General features: G+C 55.8%; 1 protein-coding gene across 1 annotated transcript in view; it reads right to left on the bottom strand.

The window, feature by feature from the left end:
- Positions 1 to 18,422, bottom strand: part of SORCS2 (sortilin related VPS10 domain containing receptor 2) — a 432,949-nt gene that overhangs the window by 173,482 nt on the left and 241,045 nt on the right. Inside the window, exon 3 of the mRNA XM_045998356.1 lies at positions 2,793 to 2,892. Within this exon, the coding sequence (XP_045854312.1) occupies positions 2,793 to 2,892 (100 nt within the window). The remainder of the gene's footprint in view (positions 1 to 2,792; positions 2,893 to 18,422) is intronic.

Here is an 18,422-nt window from a genome sequence, read left to right as displayed (position 1 = left end):
GGGAGGCTTTGTTCAAGCCAGGCCCTGCTCTAAGCACTGGACAAGTAGGCCTTCATTTAATCCCATCAACCCAAGAGTGTAGACACTACTGTTACCCCCATTCCACCAAGGAGAAACAGGGAACCAGAGGTTCAGAATTTGGGCAAGGTCACGGAGCTGGGGGGCTGTGGAGCTGGACCCAGGCCCAGGCCCAACCCTAATATGAGAGAGGGGTCATCGCCGAGGCTACCTTCCTGCCCACTTGCACGTGCCCAGACTGCCTTTCGGTTCCCAGGGCTCCCAGTCTACCCTGCTCGGTGCCCCCGAGCTCCCATGACCCAGAGGAAGGCAGCTGCCGTCACTGCTGTCTCTGCCTGCCTCCAAGACAGACGCCAGTCCCGTGGACTAGCACGTACCTCAGTGGGCTTATCGATGCCTTCGGGAGGGTCAGCTCAGTCCTGGGGTGTGTGGGGTGAGGGGCTTCTGTGGGAGAGGTCAGAGACAGAACAGAGGCTGGAGACATCTGTAAGCCTGGACCCCGCCTGCATCCGTAACTCGGCTTCCCTGTCTGGGGTCCAGCCAGCAGCAAGGTCCACGCTTTAGAAGGAGGAGGGCCTGGGGGCTTCCCTGGGGGGCCATGGGGAGGTGGATTCCATCCAGAGGGGATGTGGGTGGGCAGGGCAATGCACTGGGAAGGGGGAGAAGGGGAGCAGGCCTCCCCACAGTCCACCCTCTAAGTGGACGCCGTGTGAGTTCCCGGAGCCGCCGTAACAAGTTACCACAACCGAATGGCTTCAAACGACAAAAATGTGCTCCCTCTGGTCTGGAGGCCAAAAGGATAAAACCAAGGTGTCGGCAGACCGCTCCTGTCTGGAGGCTCCTGGAGGGGATGCCTCCTGGCCCTCTCCAGCTTCTAGACCTGTCCCTCCTCTGTCCCCAGCCTCTGGCCTCGCACCTGACTTGCTGCCCTGCTTCCAGGCCCCGTGATGGCAGGGACGCACCTGCAGAACCAGGACAACATTTCAACACCATGAACCGCATTTGTCAAGTCTCTTTTGCCATGCAAGGTCATAGCCCTGGGTGCCAGGACTGGGAAGAGGACACCTCTGGGACGCAGTGTGCAACCCCCCCCCCCCACAGTGACGATCATGAGTGGTCAGATAGCTCCTAGATTACAGTCCCCTTCACAGATGAGACACGAGGGACCTCAGGGAGGTGTCACCCCACCCCCGCCGGGGGACACGGCACAGCTAGACTGAGTTCGGGGACACCCAGCCCAGACACTATCCCCCAGGTCTCCGTGCAAAGGTGGGGTGACCACAGCAACCCCAGGAAGGTACCCCAGGCTCCTCGCACATGGGCCCCGAGCAGGTTGGCTGGGAGGCTCTCACAGGTGCAGGGGGCTCTGGAGGCCACTCATACAGCCAGACCCGCTGTAGTTTCCCTGCATTCCCTCATTCCATTCTTTCAATGTTGGCCGAGCCCGGGGCTGCTACGGGCCACCACCAGACCCAGTCTTCAATCCCATCGATATTTCCAGGCTAAACAAGCAAGTGACCTCTCATGGGCTTTGCTGAGCCAGGTGGTCCCGTTTGTGTTAGAGATGCCGCCGTCCCCCTGCCTGCTTCCCTGTCCCCATGCTGCCCGCAGGGGAGGCTCTCTGGGGATCCCCATCCCTCCAGGGCTGCACATGTTGCCCAGTGGCCCACACAGATGTCACCTGGGGCCTGCCCCAAAGGCCCTAGCCAACCTAGAAACCCCTTCGCTGCACCCCCCCCCCCACTACATGCATCATCTCACTAACCTTCCTGTCAACCCCCTTTACAGGCCAGGGAACTGAGGCTTAGAGGAGACACCTCCCTGGCTGTTGTCACCACTGTCCACCCAGCCTCCATGTGAAGTCCTTCCCGACTTCACAGCCTCCAAAACCCCATTCCACACCTTCCATCGCTGCTTCTGCTCATGTCCCTTCTAAAGGGAGGCACAGCCTGCAGGGCTGCACGTGGCCCCTTCCCGGGCACTTAAGGACTCTCTGGCTGGTGACAGACCAGGATGTCACAGGCTCTGTGTCACTCTGACCTTTGGTTTTAAGTTCCCAGAATAGTCATCAGTGCCCGTGGGCCAGGCTCACGCCAAGCGAGCACCAGGCTGTGAGTTCCAGTCTCCGATGTCACGATTCTCTGTGCCAAACGGGGTTACCCCCCCTTTCCCACGAAGCACCTGATCCGTCCAAGTCAGTCCCCTCCCGTGACACCAAGCTGCTTCTCCGGACGCAGCCAAGCGTTCAAGGCCTCTCTGCCCTTGTGCTGGGGTCCCAGGTGGCTGGGAAGCAAGCACGGGTTTGCAGTTGGGTCTTCTCACAGAACCGGGCAGCCAGTGGCCACCTGGGAAGAACATGGATCCCGATTCCATAGCCGTCAGGAGACACGCTCAGACCAAGAACACAGGAAGTGCAGCTCAAGTGGAAAATCAAAGCCAGATCAAGACCAAATAAAAACACCTGCCCAAGAAGGCGACTGCCCACGACTGCCTTCCAAGGACCCCCCGAACCCAAGAGGTTCTTCCTCTGTCCCCAGTGCTCACCAGCCCCTGCCGCTTTGCCCCAGCTGCAGTCTGTGAGGCCGGGAGAAGACAAACGCACCCGCACAAGCACACACAGCCTTCCAGCGGTGGCACAGCTGGCCACCGAAACACAGTCATCAGGACAGACCGCCGTGGAACCCAAAAGGGTGTCGCGGGACACACTGTGGCCGAAAGCCCAGTGCCAGAGCCTGGCTATGTGGCATGGGAATGTGTCCTGGCACGTCCCTTACCTTTCTCTTGTTCGTAGGGCAAATGTAGAAGTTGTCGATGACCGTGGTGACACCGGGCTGGAGGGTGAGCTTGGTGTAGGACGTCCCGAAGTCCGAGGACCTGGGGGGACAGGATGATAGGGGTTAGCAAAGAGTCCCTCCAGGTACAGATGTGTCCAGCCCCACAGGACAGCCAGTATGGACCACAGGCAGCCCAAGACCACCTCTCCCCGGGAACAGCATGACCCATGTGATGGAGAGATGACCAGACTCTCTGAGTCTCCAAGGGCTCGCTCGGTTCTGGAGCGGGGTGTGGAGTCAGTGAATGCCAGCTGGTCTCCCCACCGGCTGACCCCCTCCTTGGCCTTCCACCATGTTCTGCCTCGTCCCTAAGTGTACCTTCGCCCACGTGCTATATGCATGTCTGTTGGGGAAGGGCCCCTCGTGTGCGAGGCCCTTCTATGGCCTTCCATCTTCTCGACTCCTTGAGAACCCTTAAAGACTAGATCACTCTGTCTCTCTTGCAGAGGCACCAAGAACGAGGAGGGGTCAGAGCAGGTAGGTTCCTGCCTGGGATCCCTCCGCGAACCTGTGGCTAACTCGGGAGGTGCAAGCTGGCCCGTGTCACTTGCCGCTGGCCCCCTGCTCACTCTGGAGAATGTCCCTCGCCGTGCTGAGACCTCACAATGGCCTACTTCTCCGTTTTCCCCTCTGGTCCCTGAGCAGCTCCAGGAAGCTGCACCCTCCCCGCTGTGACCACATTGGGCTGGAGGATGGCAGGAGACAGCAGACAGGACCGAGCTCCAGGGGCTGCCAGAAACCAGGCCCCTGCCCTGTGTCTGCTAACCCATGCCAGGGGCTAACCCCTCCTCTCTTGTAGGCCCCTCTCCCCTGTGGTAGCATGCGATGGTGGGGCAGAATCTGTGGTTCTCAACTCCCAGCCCACCGCAGTGAGAGGGGGAGAGGTCATCTGGGCGAGTTCACATCTGTGGTTTGGAAGCACCCAATGCAGCGGGACATGGAATCAATTCCACATGGAAGCTTACAACCTCTGTGACCCCGAAATCAACAGTCCTTATTATCACCCAATTAACATGCTCTGTGACTGCAAAGCAAGGCTGACTGCAAGCCTGAGGGCGGCCAGGTCCATCTGAGCCTAAAACATCCAGGATGTTGGGCTTCAGGGCCTTCCCCCAGCTTCCCTATCTTCGGATGGGTCAGGAGAGTCAACCCACGGAGGGGACAGGGCCAGCAAGCAGCAAGAAGCCCTCGGGCCTGGAGCCTCCCTGTGATCACACACTGAGAGCTGCCTGCCAGAGCCGAGCCCCAGGGCCAGGGGAAGAAGGCGGCTGGAACCCCGTCCTCGGGCCCCAGCAGCACCTTCCCTCTCTGGGGGCTGGATGAGGCCAGTGTTTCTTGGCTTGCCCAGTGTTGTTGGGGGTCCAGGTGCCAGCCTGGGGCAGCGTAAATTCCTGCCCCACTAGCGTGTGTCCACAGCCTTTCCCGGGACGTCTTTTTTTTTTTTTTTTTTTTTTTTTTTTTTTATTTATTTGCAGACAGAGATCACAAGTAGGCAGAGAGACAGGCAGAGAGAGAGAGGAAGGGAAGCAGGCTCTCTGCTCAGCAGGGGCTCGATCCCAGGACTCTGGGATCATGACCTGAGCAGAAGGCAGAGGCTTTAACCCACTGAGCCACCCAGGAGCCCCTCCCGGAACGTCTTGAGTGTTTTCTGCACACATATACTTCCTCCCCACATCTTCAAGGGAAACCGAAGCTCCGGGAGGATGGGTCGTGTTTATGGTCCTGGTGCCTAATGGCCACCTGTCCACCTGACTCCAGAGGCCAGGTCCCTCACTAGCCTCACAGCCACAGACCATTCCCAGACCAGGACAGAGAGCAATCCCTGCCCCCTAACTCCCGGGGCGGGGTGTCTGGTAGGGGCCAGCACCTTCCTTGAGGTAGGTCCTTAACTGCCCTTGGTCTCCCCAGGGAGGCCCTGCTCCAACGAACCAAGAAAGGCTCCCTAAAGGGGTGATCAGGGACGCACTTTGTCTCCAAACCACAGAGAATTGATTTATTTTGGGAAGGAGGGATCCAGAGGCCCATTAGCAAAGACCCAGGGAATTTGAGTCTCCACTGAAACCAATGGTGATGTTTCCCAGCTGGATGCATGGAAAGGTCCTCTGAGCCCCTTGGTCCCCAGGCTGTCCCTACTGCCACCAGCAAGCCGAGTCTAAGACCTGCCCATAGATTCTGTCTCCCAGACACCTCGCCATCCATCCCTTCCCATCGGCATCCCTGACGCCGACCTGCCTCAGTCCAGGTGTTTCCCCAGGATCCAGCCTCCCTCCACCTCCCCACCACCGCCCTTCCCCCTCCCGATCACAGGCGCCTACTCACACCTGCTCCCTCCAGAGCACCTGCTAGTGTGGGCCAGCAGGTGCAGCAGGCCTAGGGGGGGCAAGGGGGCAAGGGTGATAAGTAAGAAAACTGTAACAGTCTTAGGGACGATCAGGGCTGGGATGACAGGGTCAGTGGCATTGCTGTCTCTGCGAGGCAGGGAAGGCCCCTTGGACGCGGTGATGTTTGGGCAGAGGCAGGCAGGCAGGCAGGAAGACAGTATGTGCCTGGCTGGGGGAAAGCCATCTGTACCTGGCTAAATAATGCCCCCACCCCTGCCAAAATCTGTGTCCATCCGCAATCTGTGAATATGACCTTATTTGTAAACAGGGGCTTTGAAGATGTAATTAAGTCATGAGGAGGTCATACTGGACTATGGCAGGCCCTAATCCAAGGACTGGTATCAGAAGAGGAGGGAATTTGGACCCAGGGACATACAGATGCACAGGGAGAGCGCAGAAAAGGGATGCCAAGGATTGCCGGCAATAGCCAGAGGCTGGGAGACAGACCCAGGACAGACTGTCCCTAGGAGCCTCCAGAAGAAGCCAGCCCTGCCAACACCTTCACGCAGGACTTTCAGTCTCTAGACCCAGTGTTGGAGGGTCCTCCAGACCAAGGACAACAAATTTCCCTTGTTCCAGTGTGTGGGCCTCTGTTAGGGTGGCCCTAGGAAACTAACACAGCCTTCCAGGTGGAGGGAACAGCAGGTGCAAAGGCCCTGTGGATAGGCTAGCTCTCCCTCCTCCTCTTGGGACAAGGAAGGAGGGAGCTGTTTGAACCCATCTGCCACTGCTACCAGCTACTGAGGCATCAGGAACTCCTCACCCTGAGGACAATGCAAATCCAGCTCCCCACTTAGCCATGAGCCCCAAATTCCAGGCCTCTTGTTGGAGGCTTGGGCCCTCAGTTCATTCACTCACTCCTTTGTCCAGTATGTGTTCAGTTTCTTAAAGCTTCCAGCTCCACACTCCAAGTAGGAATGCAAACATGTTCCCTGGGTCAGGTTCACTCATGGCATGCTTGTGTATGGCATACCCACTGTGTGCCAGTCACTTCCTCGAACTGTAAGCAAGACAGACACTGCCCTGCCCCATGGGGATGACAGGCTGGTGGATGAGACAGAGAACAGACCCGCGGTTCCAGGGAACCAGCAATGGCAATGGACATGGCCAGAGAAGCTTGGGAGACTCTCCGGGAGACGGGGACTTGGGGCTGCCCTCGACACCCCTGCCCCCAGCTGCCCCCACAGCCCATCTAACCGTCCATCCCGCCCCACCAACTCTTCCTGCAGAATCGTTCATGGTTGGTCCCGACATGCCCCCCTCGCCATCCCTCCCATTCTCCCTGCCGCCCGCGAGGGGCCCCCGTGGGCTACAGGCTCAGAGGATGGGGAGGCCGGTACAGGCTGGGCAGGCTTCATTGAGGGCCGGTGGGCAGTTTCTGGTGCTGATGTAACACATTACCCCGACATTAGTGGCTTAAAACAGGACCGATCTATTATCTTGCAGCTTGGGAGGGCAAAAGTCCGAAATCGGTCTTAAATGGGCTCAAATCAAGGCATGTGTACCATCTAGAAGCTCTAGGAAAGCCCCTTCCCTCTCCTTCCGGCTTCTAGAGGCGCCCATTCTTGTTGGCCCATGTGCCCTCCTCCACCTCCAAAGGGCATCCCCTCCACCTCCCAACCTTTGTCATGCCCCCTTCCTCCGGAGTCAGCCCCTCCCCTCGCTCTGCCCCCAGGAAGAGTTTGGGGCGTGGCTCAGGTTCAGGTGCACAGGCTCCAGGGCAAAGTTCCTTCAGAGAGTGGGAGGCAGGGGCAAGAACACAGGGGAGACTGAGATGCTGCGTGGGACCTTAGAGACAGGGACCCGTCCCCGTTGTCCGTGGCCCTCCGATCGCTCCCTCCCACTGGCTCGGTGTCTGTCAGGTGCCCCGATGAGGCGAGATGGGCTCCCAGCACTCTGCGGGTCAGAATACCAACCATCAAGGTCACCAGTAAATGGCCTGCCTAGCTCTCCTCGCCATGGGCTGGTCTGGCCCCCGCCAGACCCCCACGTCTCTGACCGTGGGGCCTGGGGCTGTCTCTCGGTGCACTCCCAGTGTAGGCAGGGGACGAGAATGGAATTTATTACCGTGAATAAGTCCGGGATATAGAGATGACTAGCCTCACTGTCGAGCTGGTGAGTGGGGGCAGGTCCGAACCCAGACCCTCTGACCAACACTGCACGTAACACTGCCTCCTCCTGAAGTCTAAACCGATCATGCAGGGAGGACGGCGGTCACTGGGATCATGCAAGAATCCACAGGCCGGACACACAGCTAGCACTCAATAAATGCTTACCGGCTCCTATGGGGGTGCTCTGGTGTCAGACCTGGAGGCTGGGTGACCTCAAGCCACACATGGCCCTCTCTGGGCCATGACAGTTTCCCATCAAAAAATGTGCAGGTTGGATGTGATCGTGTCTGAGCACCAGCAGCGGCGGCCCCAGTGGCTCTCCCCCCACCCCCAACACCCCGCCCGAGCTGCCCCAGTGACCCCTGAGCCCCTTCCTGCTAGGCCCTCCCCCCGGGGTGACATTCCCAGCAGCGCCCTGCACCCCTACCACATCCAAGCTCTCCCTTTGTGCATCCGGGAGCGCAGAGAGTGATTATTCCAATCTGCATTTATTCAAATTAAAAATTAAAAAAAAAAAAAAGACTCTAAAACTGGGCACCCAGAAACAGGAAAGGCAAGCTCAGTTGGAAAGTCGCTCTTTGCAAATCGGCTGCTTAATTGCTGAGTGTTTGTACATATTCACTTTTTAAAAAATGATTTAATTGAGCCATTTTCATGCTCCATAATTATTTCATTGGCAGGGCCATATGTTCCGCTCCTGCCCCTCCCCGCCATGCAGATGAGCCCCTATTTCCCACCCAATCCCCTCCCCCTCAGCTAGCCTGGAAAACCACAGCAGGGGCGAAAGGGGGTGCCCACCTGTGTGGCTGGTGCTCCCACAGGTGCAGGGCCCTGGGTGAGGCCCGGACTCTGGGAGATGCACTTTCTTGATGTGTGAAAGGGGCCGAGAGGACGCCCACAGCACACACACCTGCGTGAGATCAGAGAGCACAAGGAAAGCGAACACGAGTTCAGCTCTCCGTCCTGGCGGGAGCAAGTTCCCAGCTCTCCCATCACCTGGGGGGAAGCAGTCCCAGCAGCTCCACATGGACCCCTGTCTGGTGGAAGGTGCAGGTGTGTGGGCACACCCGTGTGCTCTGATGAGCATGAGGCTGGGCAGCTCGTGTTTGCAAGCTCAGCCTGAGCGCCCTTTAGTCAGTCTTGAGAACGCGGAGATCCTGCCCTCCCTCCAGAACCCCACCAGCGAGACGGGCCGTGAAATCTGTTTCCGGCGTTCAAGGTCGGGGGCTCCAGGGGTGCCAACCCAGAGCATGAAGTGGCAGGCTTCAGATCTCTCTGGAAACGCTGGTCGTGCAAGGAAGGAACGGCCGCTGATGCTTGCTTGGTGAAACCACTCTGATAGGAAAGTTTGCTGCCCCTTGATCCCAGCAACGGATGCTCTGTCCAGTCGGCCGCTCCTAGACTCCCTGCACATCAGTTCCCCTAATAAACCTAGGTCCCGATCGCTGTCTCGGGGTTTCTTCCTTGGCCTCACCAGACCACCACCCACCCTGCTAGGGTCGCGGCTGCCCAGACGCTGAGGTCACTGACAGTTTGCAGAAAATCCTGGGGAGACCACTGTAGTTGGCCGAGAGGGTCCAAATTAAAATCTGCACTTGACCCATGGGGAAACTGAGGCCCAACGAGGAAAGGGACTTGTCCAGAGTTGTACAGGGATCCAGGCACCCACCATAGGCTCTCCCCCTGGACAACGTGACAAGTGAGAGGCACACTTTGGCAGCTGACACGGGTCTGAGCTTTGGTGGGATTCCAGCCACACCCCACGTCTGTGATGTGCGGTGAGAAGGAAGGGACGATGAACCACCTTCACAGCGGGGCTGTTTTGGTTCCCAGACACTGACCACTCCTGGGCTTTGATCCACTGCGCGGGTTTATTAACACATGGACTTGGGGTCAGCAGAAGAGCACTGGGACAGTGTGGGGCACTTCTCAGGCTGGTCAAGTCATTCAAGAAAAATCCAGAATGTGGCGGGAGACTCTGAGTGTAAAGTAGGGAGTCGGGTGCCGGCTGGATGGGTGAGCTGAGGGGAAGAAAGCATCTCTGATCCCAGGGGGTACATGGCCTCATAAGGCAGAGAGCCATCCCAGTCCGCTGCAGCCACTGGGCCCCTCTGATGTCAAACACCCTGGGAGGGGGGTTGGTGGTTAGTGAAACCACGTGCTCATCAAATGCTGGACGCCATGCTTGGACGGACACACAGACTTGCTGACACAGGAAGGCCAAGTTCAAACAAGAGTGTGCCTTCCCATTTTACAGATGAGGAGACTGAGGCTCAGGGAGTAGGAAGTGACTTCCTCACGCTTAATCGCACAGACTGTCCCCCGAGCAGTGCACTGATGCCCCTGAAGGTCCTCATGCAGCATGGCACCCCCCTCGCCAACTTCATTCTCTGGCAGAGCCTGGCGGGCGGCGCTCGCTAACCGTCAGCAGTTGCACACGGACAACAGCCGTGTCCCAGTCAGGGGGCCAAGCTTTCGGCTCTACAGAAAGGAAGGGGACACGGGACCCCAAGGCTCAGGCTGGTTTTGTTTCTGGAGCTTTTAACATGGCACAAGGTAAGACCTTTGCAATAGCTCTCTTCCCAACTGGGGGGGGGGGTGGTGGGGGAGTCTTTAGAACGGGTTTCTAACCATCAGGCTAAATGAGGCCTGTGTCCCTGGGAGGGCCCCACGGTCACCTGGCAGAGGCAGGGCTATCTGCTGCTCACCTTGGCACACCAGACCCCATCGACCTCCCACTGATGTTCCTGCTTTCACAGCCATTCTGCAAGCCTTTGGCTGAGCTTGCTTCCAGGGCCCAAGGCAGGTGACCAAGGCCCTCCCCCGTCCTGGTCTGGGCTGCAGGCTGGGAGCAGACGGGGTCATCTTAGAGGCTGCGGGTGACAAGTGGCCACTGGGACTGCCACCAGGTACGGTTTCCTGAGAAGCAAGCCAGAGGCCAGAGAGGACATCACTGTGTCTTCTTGGTTAGCTGAGGCAGTTGTACCTGGTAGGGGGAGGGGCTGGGTTTATGGCCAGGAGGGAGCGACTCTGATGATCCCGATGCGGTGGGAGCATGGAGGGTCTGGTGGAGGCAGCGAGGGGCACTCCGGATTTTGTCAGGAATGACACAAGCCCCTCTGAGGGACAGGGCAGGGCAGCCCCTGCCAGGACCAGAGGACCTTCCCGCTGTCAACCTCCTTCTGCCAGGGCCCAGTGGGAAATATGCTGACACAGCATTCTCCCAGGGAACCAACAAGCTTGGAAGAATGCCAAGCCCTTACGAAGCCCAGAAATGTCATTTCAGATAGAAAACATCCAAATAGAATAAGACAAATAATCATACAGAAAGACTGGGCACAGACCAGATAACGTGGCTCTGAAAAGCTGTCCAACCCAGCCACGGCCTCGTGGTGGGAGAGGGTCGGCGAGGCCACGGCAAAGAGGGCCATGAGAGGCAGGGGGGAGGGCGGGGGGAGTGTGAGCTGCCAAGTCAGAGGGTCCGGGCCTGGCTCTGGGGGCTGTGCCAGCTTAGGCTCCCCTTGGGACCTGGAATCTCTGCTTAGGAAAATTCCAGAAGTTTACCAATCCACTGACAATGACGTTTCCTTTCTCGATAGGCCAACACATCCTCCACTCTTCTTGGCATCATTTAAAGATGATGGGACAAAAACAACGAAGTAGCTACAATAGGAGCCAGAAAAGAAGTTTCTGCTTCCACCATTGACGGGGGCCCTTTATCCTCTCCGCCCGTGCAGCATTGCTCCAAATGTGGTCACACTGATCATACTGCGATGACAGCAGGCACACAAAATTCCATTCTGAGTTCAGGATGGTTGGCATTTCCTGTCGGCTGTGTGACATTCCATCCAGGCCACGTGACATTCCATCCAGGCCATGTGACACTCCATCCAGGCCACGTGGCATTACGGACGGGCCATTCCGCAGGCTGAACTATGCCAGGCATTTCCGCAAACGCAAAGTGCCTTCTACATGCCTAGTGCTTTGGAAATTCACTTTTTCCTGTGGATTGCTATTCCAAGCCTCTCTGCCCGTTATAAGCAACGTCTTCATTACTTGAACACATCTTGGATTATTCCCGAGGGTGATATCCCAGGAGCAGGGCTTCTCTGCGAAGCTCGAAGCTTCCGCGTGGTGTTTAAAAAAAGGTGTCTTTGGATCTGAGAAAAATCTTATATAACTTGATATCGTAAAAACGAGGGGCCTCAATTATTCTTAGGGGGTCCTGGCACAGAGTGATAACACTCTTCTATGCCAATGTGTCAGGTTATAGAATCTGACACTCTAGATTGATTTTTTGAATGGCTGTTGACTACACTCAGTTTCTGCCAAAGGCAGCCCGAATGATGTATTAAGCATCTTAAAGAGGAATAAATTCAAAGAGGCCTTAGCGGACGAGATCCAGGTGATCTGGAGGGAATTCTATTTTTAAATGTTACAAGGAATATTTTAGTCCAAAGCGCAGAAAGTAGGTAAGAAATAAGATGTAACACGAACAACTCTCCATCTCGGTAAACATCAAAGAACTGTTTTTATCATGAAACTGGGGATAGCTGATTGAAAAAAACCTTCTTTATGGCAAAAAGCTCCTGGAAGAGAAACAAAGGTTGATGTAATGACAAAACGGAATAGTTAAGCCAACGGCCTACAGATTTCCATTTCCAAATGGTGTCCCTAAAGTCACAGTCTCTGGGCTGCGGTTAAGTGATCTGGGCTTGGGGACACCTCTGTCCTTTCCCAGTTTTGGATCTTGGACGAGTCGGTTCATATCTCAGAGACTGAACTTGTCTGTGACAGCAGGGGACAATAATAGAATTGGGGATGAGAACACATCATTGATATTCCCCCGCATGTCAAGTTCCAACCCAACCAAGTGCTTTGCATGGACTAGCTCACTTAATCCTCCCGACACGTGAGGACGAGGAGCACCAGCCCATTTTCTGGAGCAGGAGACAGAGGCCCAGAGCGTGGGAGCTGAGTGTGGCCGCGGCAACCTCGCCCCATCCGTGAGCTCTGCCCCAGACCATGCAGGCCCCGTGCCTTGCCAGCAGCCACTTCCCAGACAGGACAGTGTGAGAGGGGGGCATCTCCCACCTGCGCCCACAACTACAGCAGCAGGTGGGGGTGCAGAGGAAGCCAGCACACCCCTCCCCCCAACCCCAGAGAAGATCGAGGTTTCCCATGGCTTGGGAATTTTCCCTTCAAGGTCTGGCAGAGGGTGGGAGAGGAGGGTTGCCCCCAGCCAGGCCGCCAGTCCCTGCAGACAATGTGATTCGCGGTAGGGGTCTCGGGATCTCAGCCAGGATCCCCTTCCTTCTGGAGGGGCTGGAGATTGAAGTCAGCTTCAGAGCCACAGGACCAGCCTCAAGGAAAACCGTGGACACCAGGACTCCGGTGAGACGCCCTGGCTGGTAGCCCCTGGGATGTGTTGTCATGCTGTCACGGCTTGAAGAGATAAGACTGTCCCCGAGGCCCACGAGAGGCTGCGTGCGTGTGGATTCCGTTCTGGGCCTTTGCACGCGTTGTCCTCCTTCCCAGACACACACAGGGACTCCCCACTGCCTTCCAGGCTCGGTCTGGGTGTCCCTCCCTGAGGCCGGTGTCCTGGGCCACTCTCCCATGATTCTCAGCCCCGTTTCTCTCACGACTTTTATCCAGAGCATGACTTTTATCTCAAGACTTTTATCCAGAACTACCTGGCGTTATACACGTGTTTTGTGACGGTGCGGTCTGTCTAGAACATCAGCTCCTGGGAGGAGAGGACCGGTGGTGGGTACCCTTCATCCTGGGAAGCCATCCCTGTCCCGAAGACCCCATTGGGCGTGAGCCAGGCTCGTGCTCCATCCCACTAGTGTTTGCCCCACCTGCTGACAGTCCTTCCTCCCCCACGCCTGGTGCAGTGACCTGGGTCACATGAGAAAGGCAAATTGGGGTGGCCCAATCAGGGCAGCTGGGCTGTCCCTGAGTCTCAGCAGCCCTGTCCCCTGCTCCCAGCCCCAGCAGCCCGTCAGGGAAAGTTTGCTAAAATAACTGAACGGTGTCCAAACAATTTCCTTATGGTAAAAATGTGGCCGGGAGCCGCCTGCCACCTCCCCACCCCCGACCCCCTTGCAGGCCCTGTCACTCCGCCTCCTCCCACAGGCATCCCATAATAACCTCATGCACCTTGTTCTCCGGGCAAGAGAACAAAAGCAGAAATTGGCAGAACATATTTCTCCCAATTCCTAAGATTCCCATTTGAGAGTTCAACGAGGACAAGATGCCTTCAAGCCCATGAAAATTATGAGTCAAGCCTTCTCAGCAAAAGTGCGTCATTCAGCAAGCACGCGGGACTGACTGCTCCCACCACAGGTCCGAGGAGCTGGGAGAGGTGGTGGGGGCGGGGGGCACTGCAGAGCGCTGGGCCAGGCTGCCATCGGTGTCTCCTTGGGAGCATGTGGGGGTCTCTGGGGACTGGGGACTCTCACCCCACAGACAGGACCTGTCCCAGAGTCGCACAGAGGGTGCTATGCTGCTGGTCCCTGCCTAGAACCAGCCCCAGGACGCTTAGCTGGGTGGCGAGTGGACTCCCTGACCTCCAGGCCACATGAAGGGGGACACTTCATGGACACATCACCCCTAGAATCAAGCTGAAGCCATGGTCCCCCTTTGGGGGGTGCTTCTGCCCACAGAGTCATCTCGGCGAGCTGGGGAGTGGGGCCCCAGCCAGACACTGGCCAGGAAGAGACTGTGGCTGGAACCCTTGTGCGTCCCCAGCAAAAGCATTTTTAGAAGTCATGCAACTTATATATACTATACTATACTATACTATACTATACTATACTATACTATACTATAGCTCAGATCCCACTTCTCCAAGTGCTCTCGCCCTGGGAACACAGGCCCCATTGCAGACTCCAGGAAGCCAAGGCTCAGAGAGATTCAGTGACTTGCTCAGAATCCCACAGCAAATGGATGGCAAGTCTGGTGGGCCCAAGTCTGTCAGATCCTACAGCCCACGACCTCCCCGGTCCACTCAAGAGAAAGCAGTGGTCTGGTCCTCAGAGGGGCTCCTGGGTCAGGGAATGGCGTGTGGGCTCTCCCCACACAATTACCCCATGGACAGCCCATAGGGGCCGAGAAGCCACCAAAGAAAAGGAAGAACTTGAGGTTCTAGCCCCTGAAGTGGCCCAGCCAAGGCGTCATGGTCACTGAGAGGGTAAGTGCCTTTGGAACAGGTTCTGGTATTGGAAGAAGAACTCCCCCCACCAGCTGGGGTTCTGTCGGTATAGAGATGTGGGGTCCTGTCCGTATAGACATGTGGGGTTCCACCCTTCTGGTGGGGCTTCCATTCACCACACCTGCGTGAGTGCCCATCAGCAGAGGAGGGGGTCTACTCCTTCACGGGAACGTGCATGAGTACAGTGACCACACACCTGAGTGGGTCTTGGAAGGGAAGGGAGAGGAGGAGGAAAGGTCCTGCCCTTGGAAAGTCAGGGGGTGGGTATGAAGGGGTCAGTAACAACGGGGTCTGAGGGAGCTGAGTTCTGAGGGGCTGATCCTGTGGGTCCCCACTATGGACAAGTGAGTTGTGCCTTGTGGTATTCTGGGCTTGTTTCTGATGACACTTCCCATCTGCTTCCCTAAATGTCTATCCACCCACCCATCTATCCAGCCATTCTTCCATCCACTACCCACCTGTCCATCTGTCTGTCCATCTATCCATTCTCTCATCCACCACCCACCTGTTCTCCAGTCCATCCTTCCAACCATTCTTATATGCACCACCTGGTTTTCCATCCATCCATCTAGCCAACTATTCTTCCATCCACAACCCACCTGTCCATCTGTCTGTCCATCCATCCATCCTTCCATCCACCACCCATCTGTCTGTCCATCTACCCAACCATTCTTCCATCCAAACCAGCTCATCTATCTGTCCATCCATCCATCCATTCTTCCATTCACCACCCATCTATCCACCCATCTACCCAACCATTCTCTTATCCACCACCCACTTGTCCATCTGTCCATCCATCCATTCTTCCTTCTTTCCTTCCATCTGTCCAACTCATATCCCACACATTCCCGGATACCTGCTGCATGTCTGGCCCTGGGCTGGGCTCTGAGAGGGGAACACAGAGATGCTTTGAGGAGGCTCTGCCACCAGGAACACAGACGTTTGATGAGTGACTGAGTGAGCCTTAAAGATGCTCTTCCAGTAACTGCATTGCCTGTTGATGGCATCATTGTGTCTCCTAGATCCCAGCACCCATTACTGGGTTGATTCCAGAATGTGACTCAACTTCTATTTTAAAAACACCAGGATGTCATTGTGCTGTTCTTCACAGGAAGCATGCCAATGAATCCACAGGGCCCACAGTGCTGCCATGCGGGGGGACACTATATACCTTCAACAACCACACACCACCTTGCAAGGACCTGCTCACGACGGACGTGTACAGATCAGGCCCCAGGGTGATGTCAGTTCTCTCTTCCCCTCCATATGGAGGGATTTTTTTTTCTCCCCTGAGGACAGATTCTTAACTGGAAATAGGCCAGCCGAAAGCTTGTCTGAATTTTCTGTGTCTGAGCATCTAGGGGCGTGGCAGACAGCTGATGCTGGGATTCCAGACAGAATGAAAGAGACGAACTCAATTTGTCAGCAATGTGAAGAAACAGGCTGTTCTGGTGCCTGGGGTCTGGCACTCTGTCTCTCTCTGGGCATGAATCTCTGGCCTCTTATGCAACCTCAGATTCTGTCTCTGTTGCTCTCTGTGTTCATATGTCTCTGTGCATTCTTTCTCCATCTCTCTATGTCTCTGAGAGTTCTTCCATGGAGCACCTCTGTCCCTGTGTCTCTAGGCCTGTCTGTCTCTGTCTCTCTCTACACGTGTCTCTGATTTTCTGTGTGAGCCCTTTTCTCCTTCATTCACCCCTTCCACCTTCCCTGTTCCCTTCCTCCTGAGATCATCTCAAGAGGAGTAGTCCCATGATAGAAAGGTCTGGGGACAAGATGTGGCCATCTCTCAGGGGTCACAGGGAAAGCAAGACACTGGATCTGGCTTCCCCCCTTCGTGGGGGGTTCACCAGAGGCCAGGGCTTCCGATCCCAGGGAGCTGATGTTATAGAGGGGTGGTCAGATAATAAGTAGGCAGAACAAATATCTATTGTCGGCTGGTGCTTGCTATGAATCACAGAATAAGGGGCAGAGAGTGAGGGGCTGCTATTTCAGAGTGACATAGGATGTTCTCCCACCAAGGTGATATTTGAACAGAGACTATAGTGTGTTGAGGAGTCAGTCCATGTGGGTGTCTGAGAAAGAGAAGAGCGTGTGCAAAGGGCCTGAGGCAGGACACCCCAGCTGCCTTTCCTGGGCAGGTTGCTCATGGAACCAGACATGGTTCCTTCCTGGCTTCCATGCTCAGGCCACAAGCTTCCAGTGGAATTGGATTGTGTTTTGAAGCCAGAGTTCCTCAGATCTCAACTTCTGGTCTGGCCAACTTGGTGACTGACAGGGGCAAAAGCCTCCCTGGGGCAAGTCAGCAGGAGGATGCCAAATACACACACAAGCTGTTGACAGCTGGGGTGGGCAGGGCCACCTGTCCTGTCTTTGGGGCCTCAAGCACGACTCTCCTAGACAGGGCTCTGGAATATTCAGTAGGAATATCCTTGGCCTCCTTCCATCTGCTCAACCTTCCCTGTCATTCCCACACTATGGCAGGCTCTTGTGGCCCCAGGGGAACAATGGGCCTTTCTGTCCCCATCAGTTTCAGTCTGGGGCTGTGGACACAGCAAGGCCGCTCAACGATCCGGCTGCTGGGTGAAACCCCACATTGCAAGACATCTGTGCACTTTCTTCAAACATCACATCCACACTAATAAGGCAAATAAACATGGCATTTAAAGATCAGAGGCAGTGCAGTTACAGCCTATTAAATTAAATTCACCGTCAAGGGTGAAAGAGAAGATAAACTGGGATTATTCCAGTCATGGCAATTTAAAAAAGAAGAAAAGAAAGGAACACTTAGAGACATAATTTTGTGGTCCCTGAAGCAGTGACAGCAGCCGCTGCCAGAGGTGGTGGTTTAGAAAGGCAGCTTGGCTCCCTCCCCACACAAGAAGTTCCCTCCTGAGTCTGGCCCTGTCCCCCAGACCTAGGACACACCCGAGTCCGTCCCTGAACTCCAGGTCCTGGGACATACCCCATCAGATAGAATCCTGTAGAAGCAACAGGAAGCCTTCTGCGTCTGGTCACGTCTCTGGCAGAGGCTGGGTCTCCTCCATGGTTCCAGCTCCTGCCCGGGAGGCCCACCCTGATTCTGGCTCCTGCTGGGGGGCCTGGGCCCCAAGCTGTATGACAGTCACCATCTCCCTTCTCCCTCTGCCCGAGAGGTGGCAGCGAGGCCCTCAGCCTCACCCATCTCTATGTAACCCCGTCTGTGCTATGTACTTCACAGAGTGCTGATCTCCTGCTTCAGCTTGGACAGAGGTCGTCTCCGATGAAATTCACAGTGACCCACAACATGCTATTATGCATACTGTGTGTCCGCATCACGGTCCCTGGGTCCTTTACTATCCTGCACATAGTACAAGACACACTGTGCATGTGATGGTCTTCCCCAGGACAGCTTCCCGATGATTTGCTTCTCGCTGGCCCAACTGATGTTAACCTTTTTGTCTTTTCCAATGTTGTTTTCTTTCTACAGTGTTCTCTTTCTATCCTTATATCAATCCTTTGGGCTTCTCCTCAAAGCTCAGATGCACAGCACTGCCATTTTTTTCATGCAGTGAGAACAGATTTGTTGTTTAATTTCTGATTATATAAATCACACTTGTGCACTACAGAAACCTGAGTGATGCCCACATATATAACAGAAGAAGTGTAAACTGCGTGAAATCCCACCATCCCCACGTATCAACTGTTGCAGGCGGGTTGGGGAGGGGCGATCTGACCCATGACCATCCTTAGGCTCTCCTCCCTTCTCCTCTCTACTCCCTTTCTACACATTTTATAAAATTCAATCACCTTCTCTGCCCCACCCACAAGGCTTCCCTCCATCCACACCCAGATGACCAAACTCAGGGAGAACCCATTC

This window comes from Meles meles, chromosome 2, assembly GCF_922984935.1.
Source record: "Meles meles chromosome 2, mMelMel3.1 paternal haplotype, whole genome shotgun sequence".
Taxonomy (NCBI): domain Eukaryota; kingdom Metazoa; phylum Chordata; class Mammalia; order Carnivora; family Mustelidae; genus Meles; species Meles meles.
This window is presented reverse-complemented; position numbering and strand designations above follow the sequence as displayed.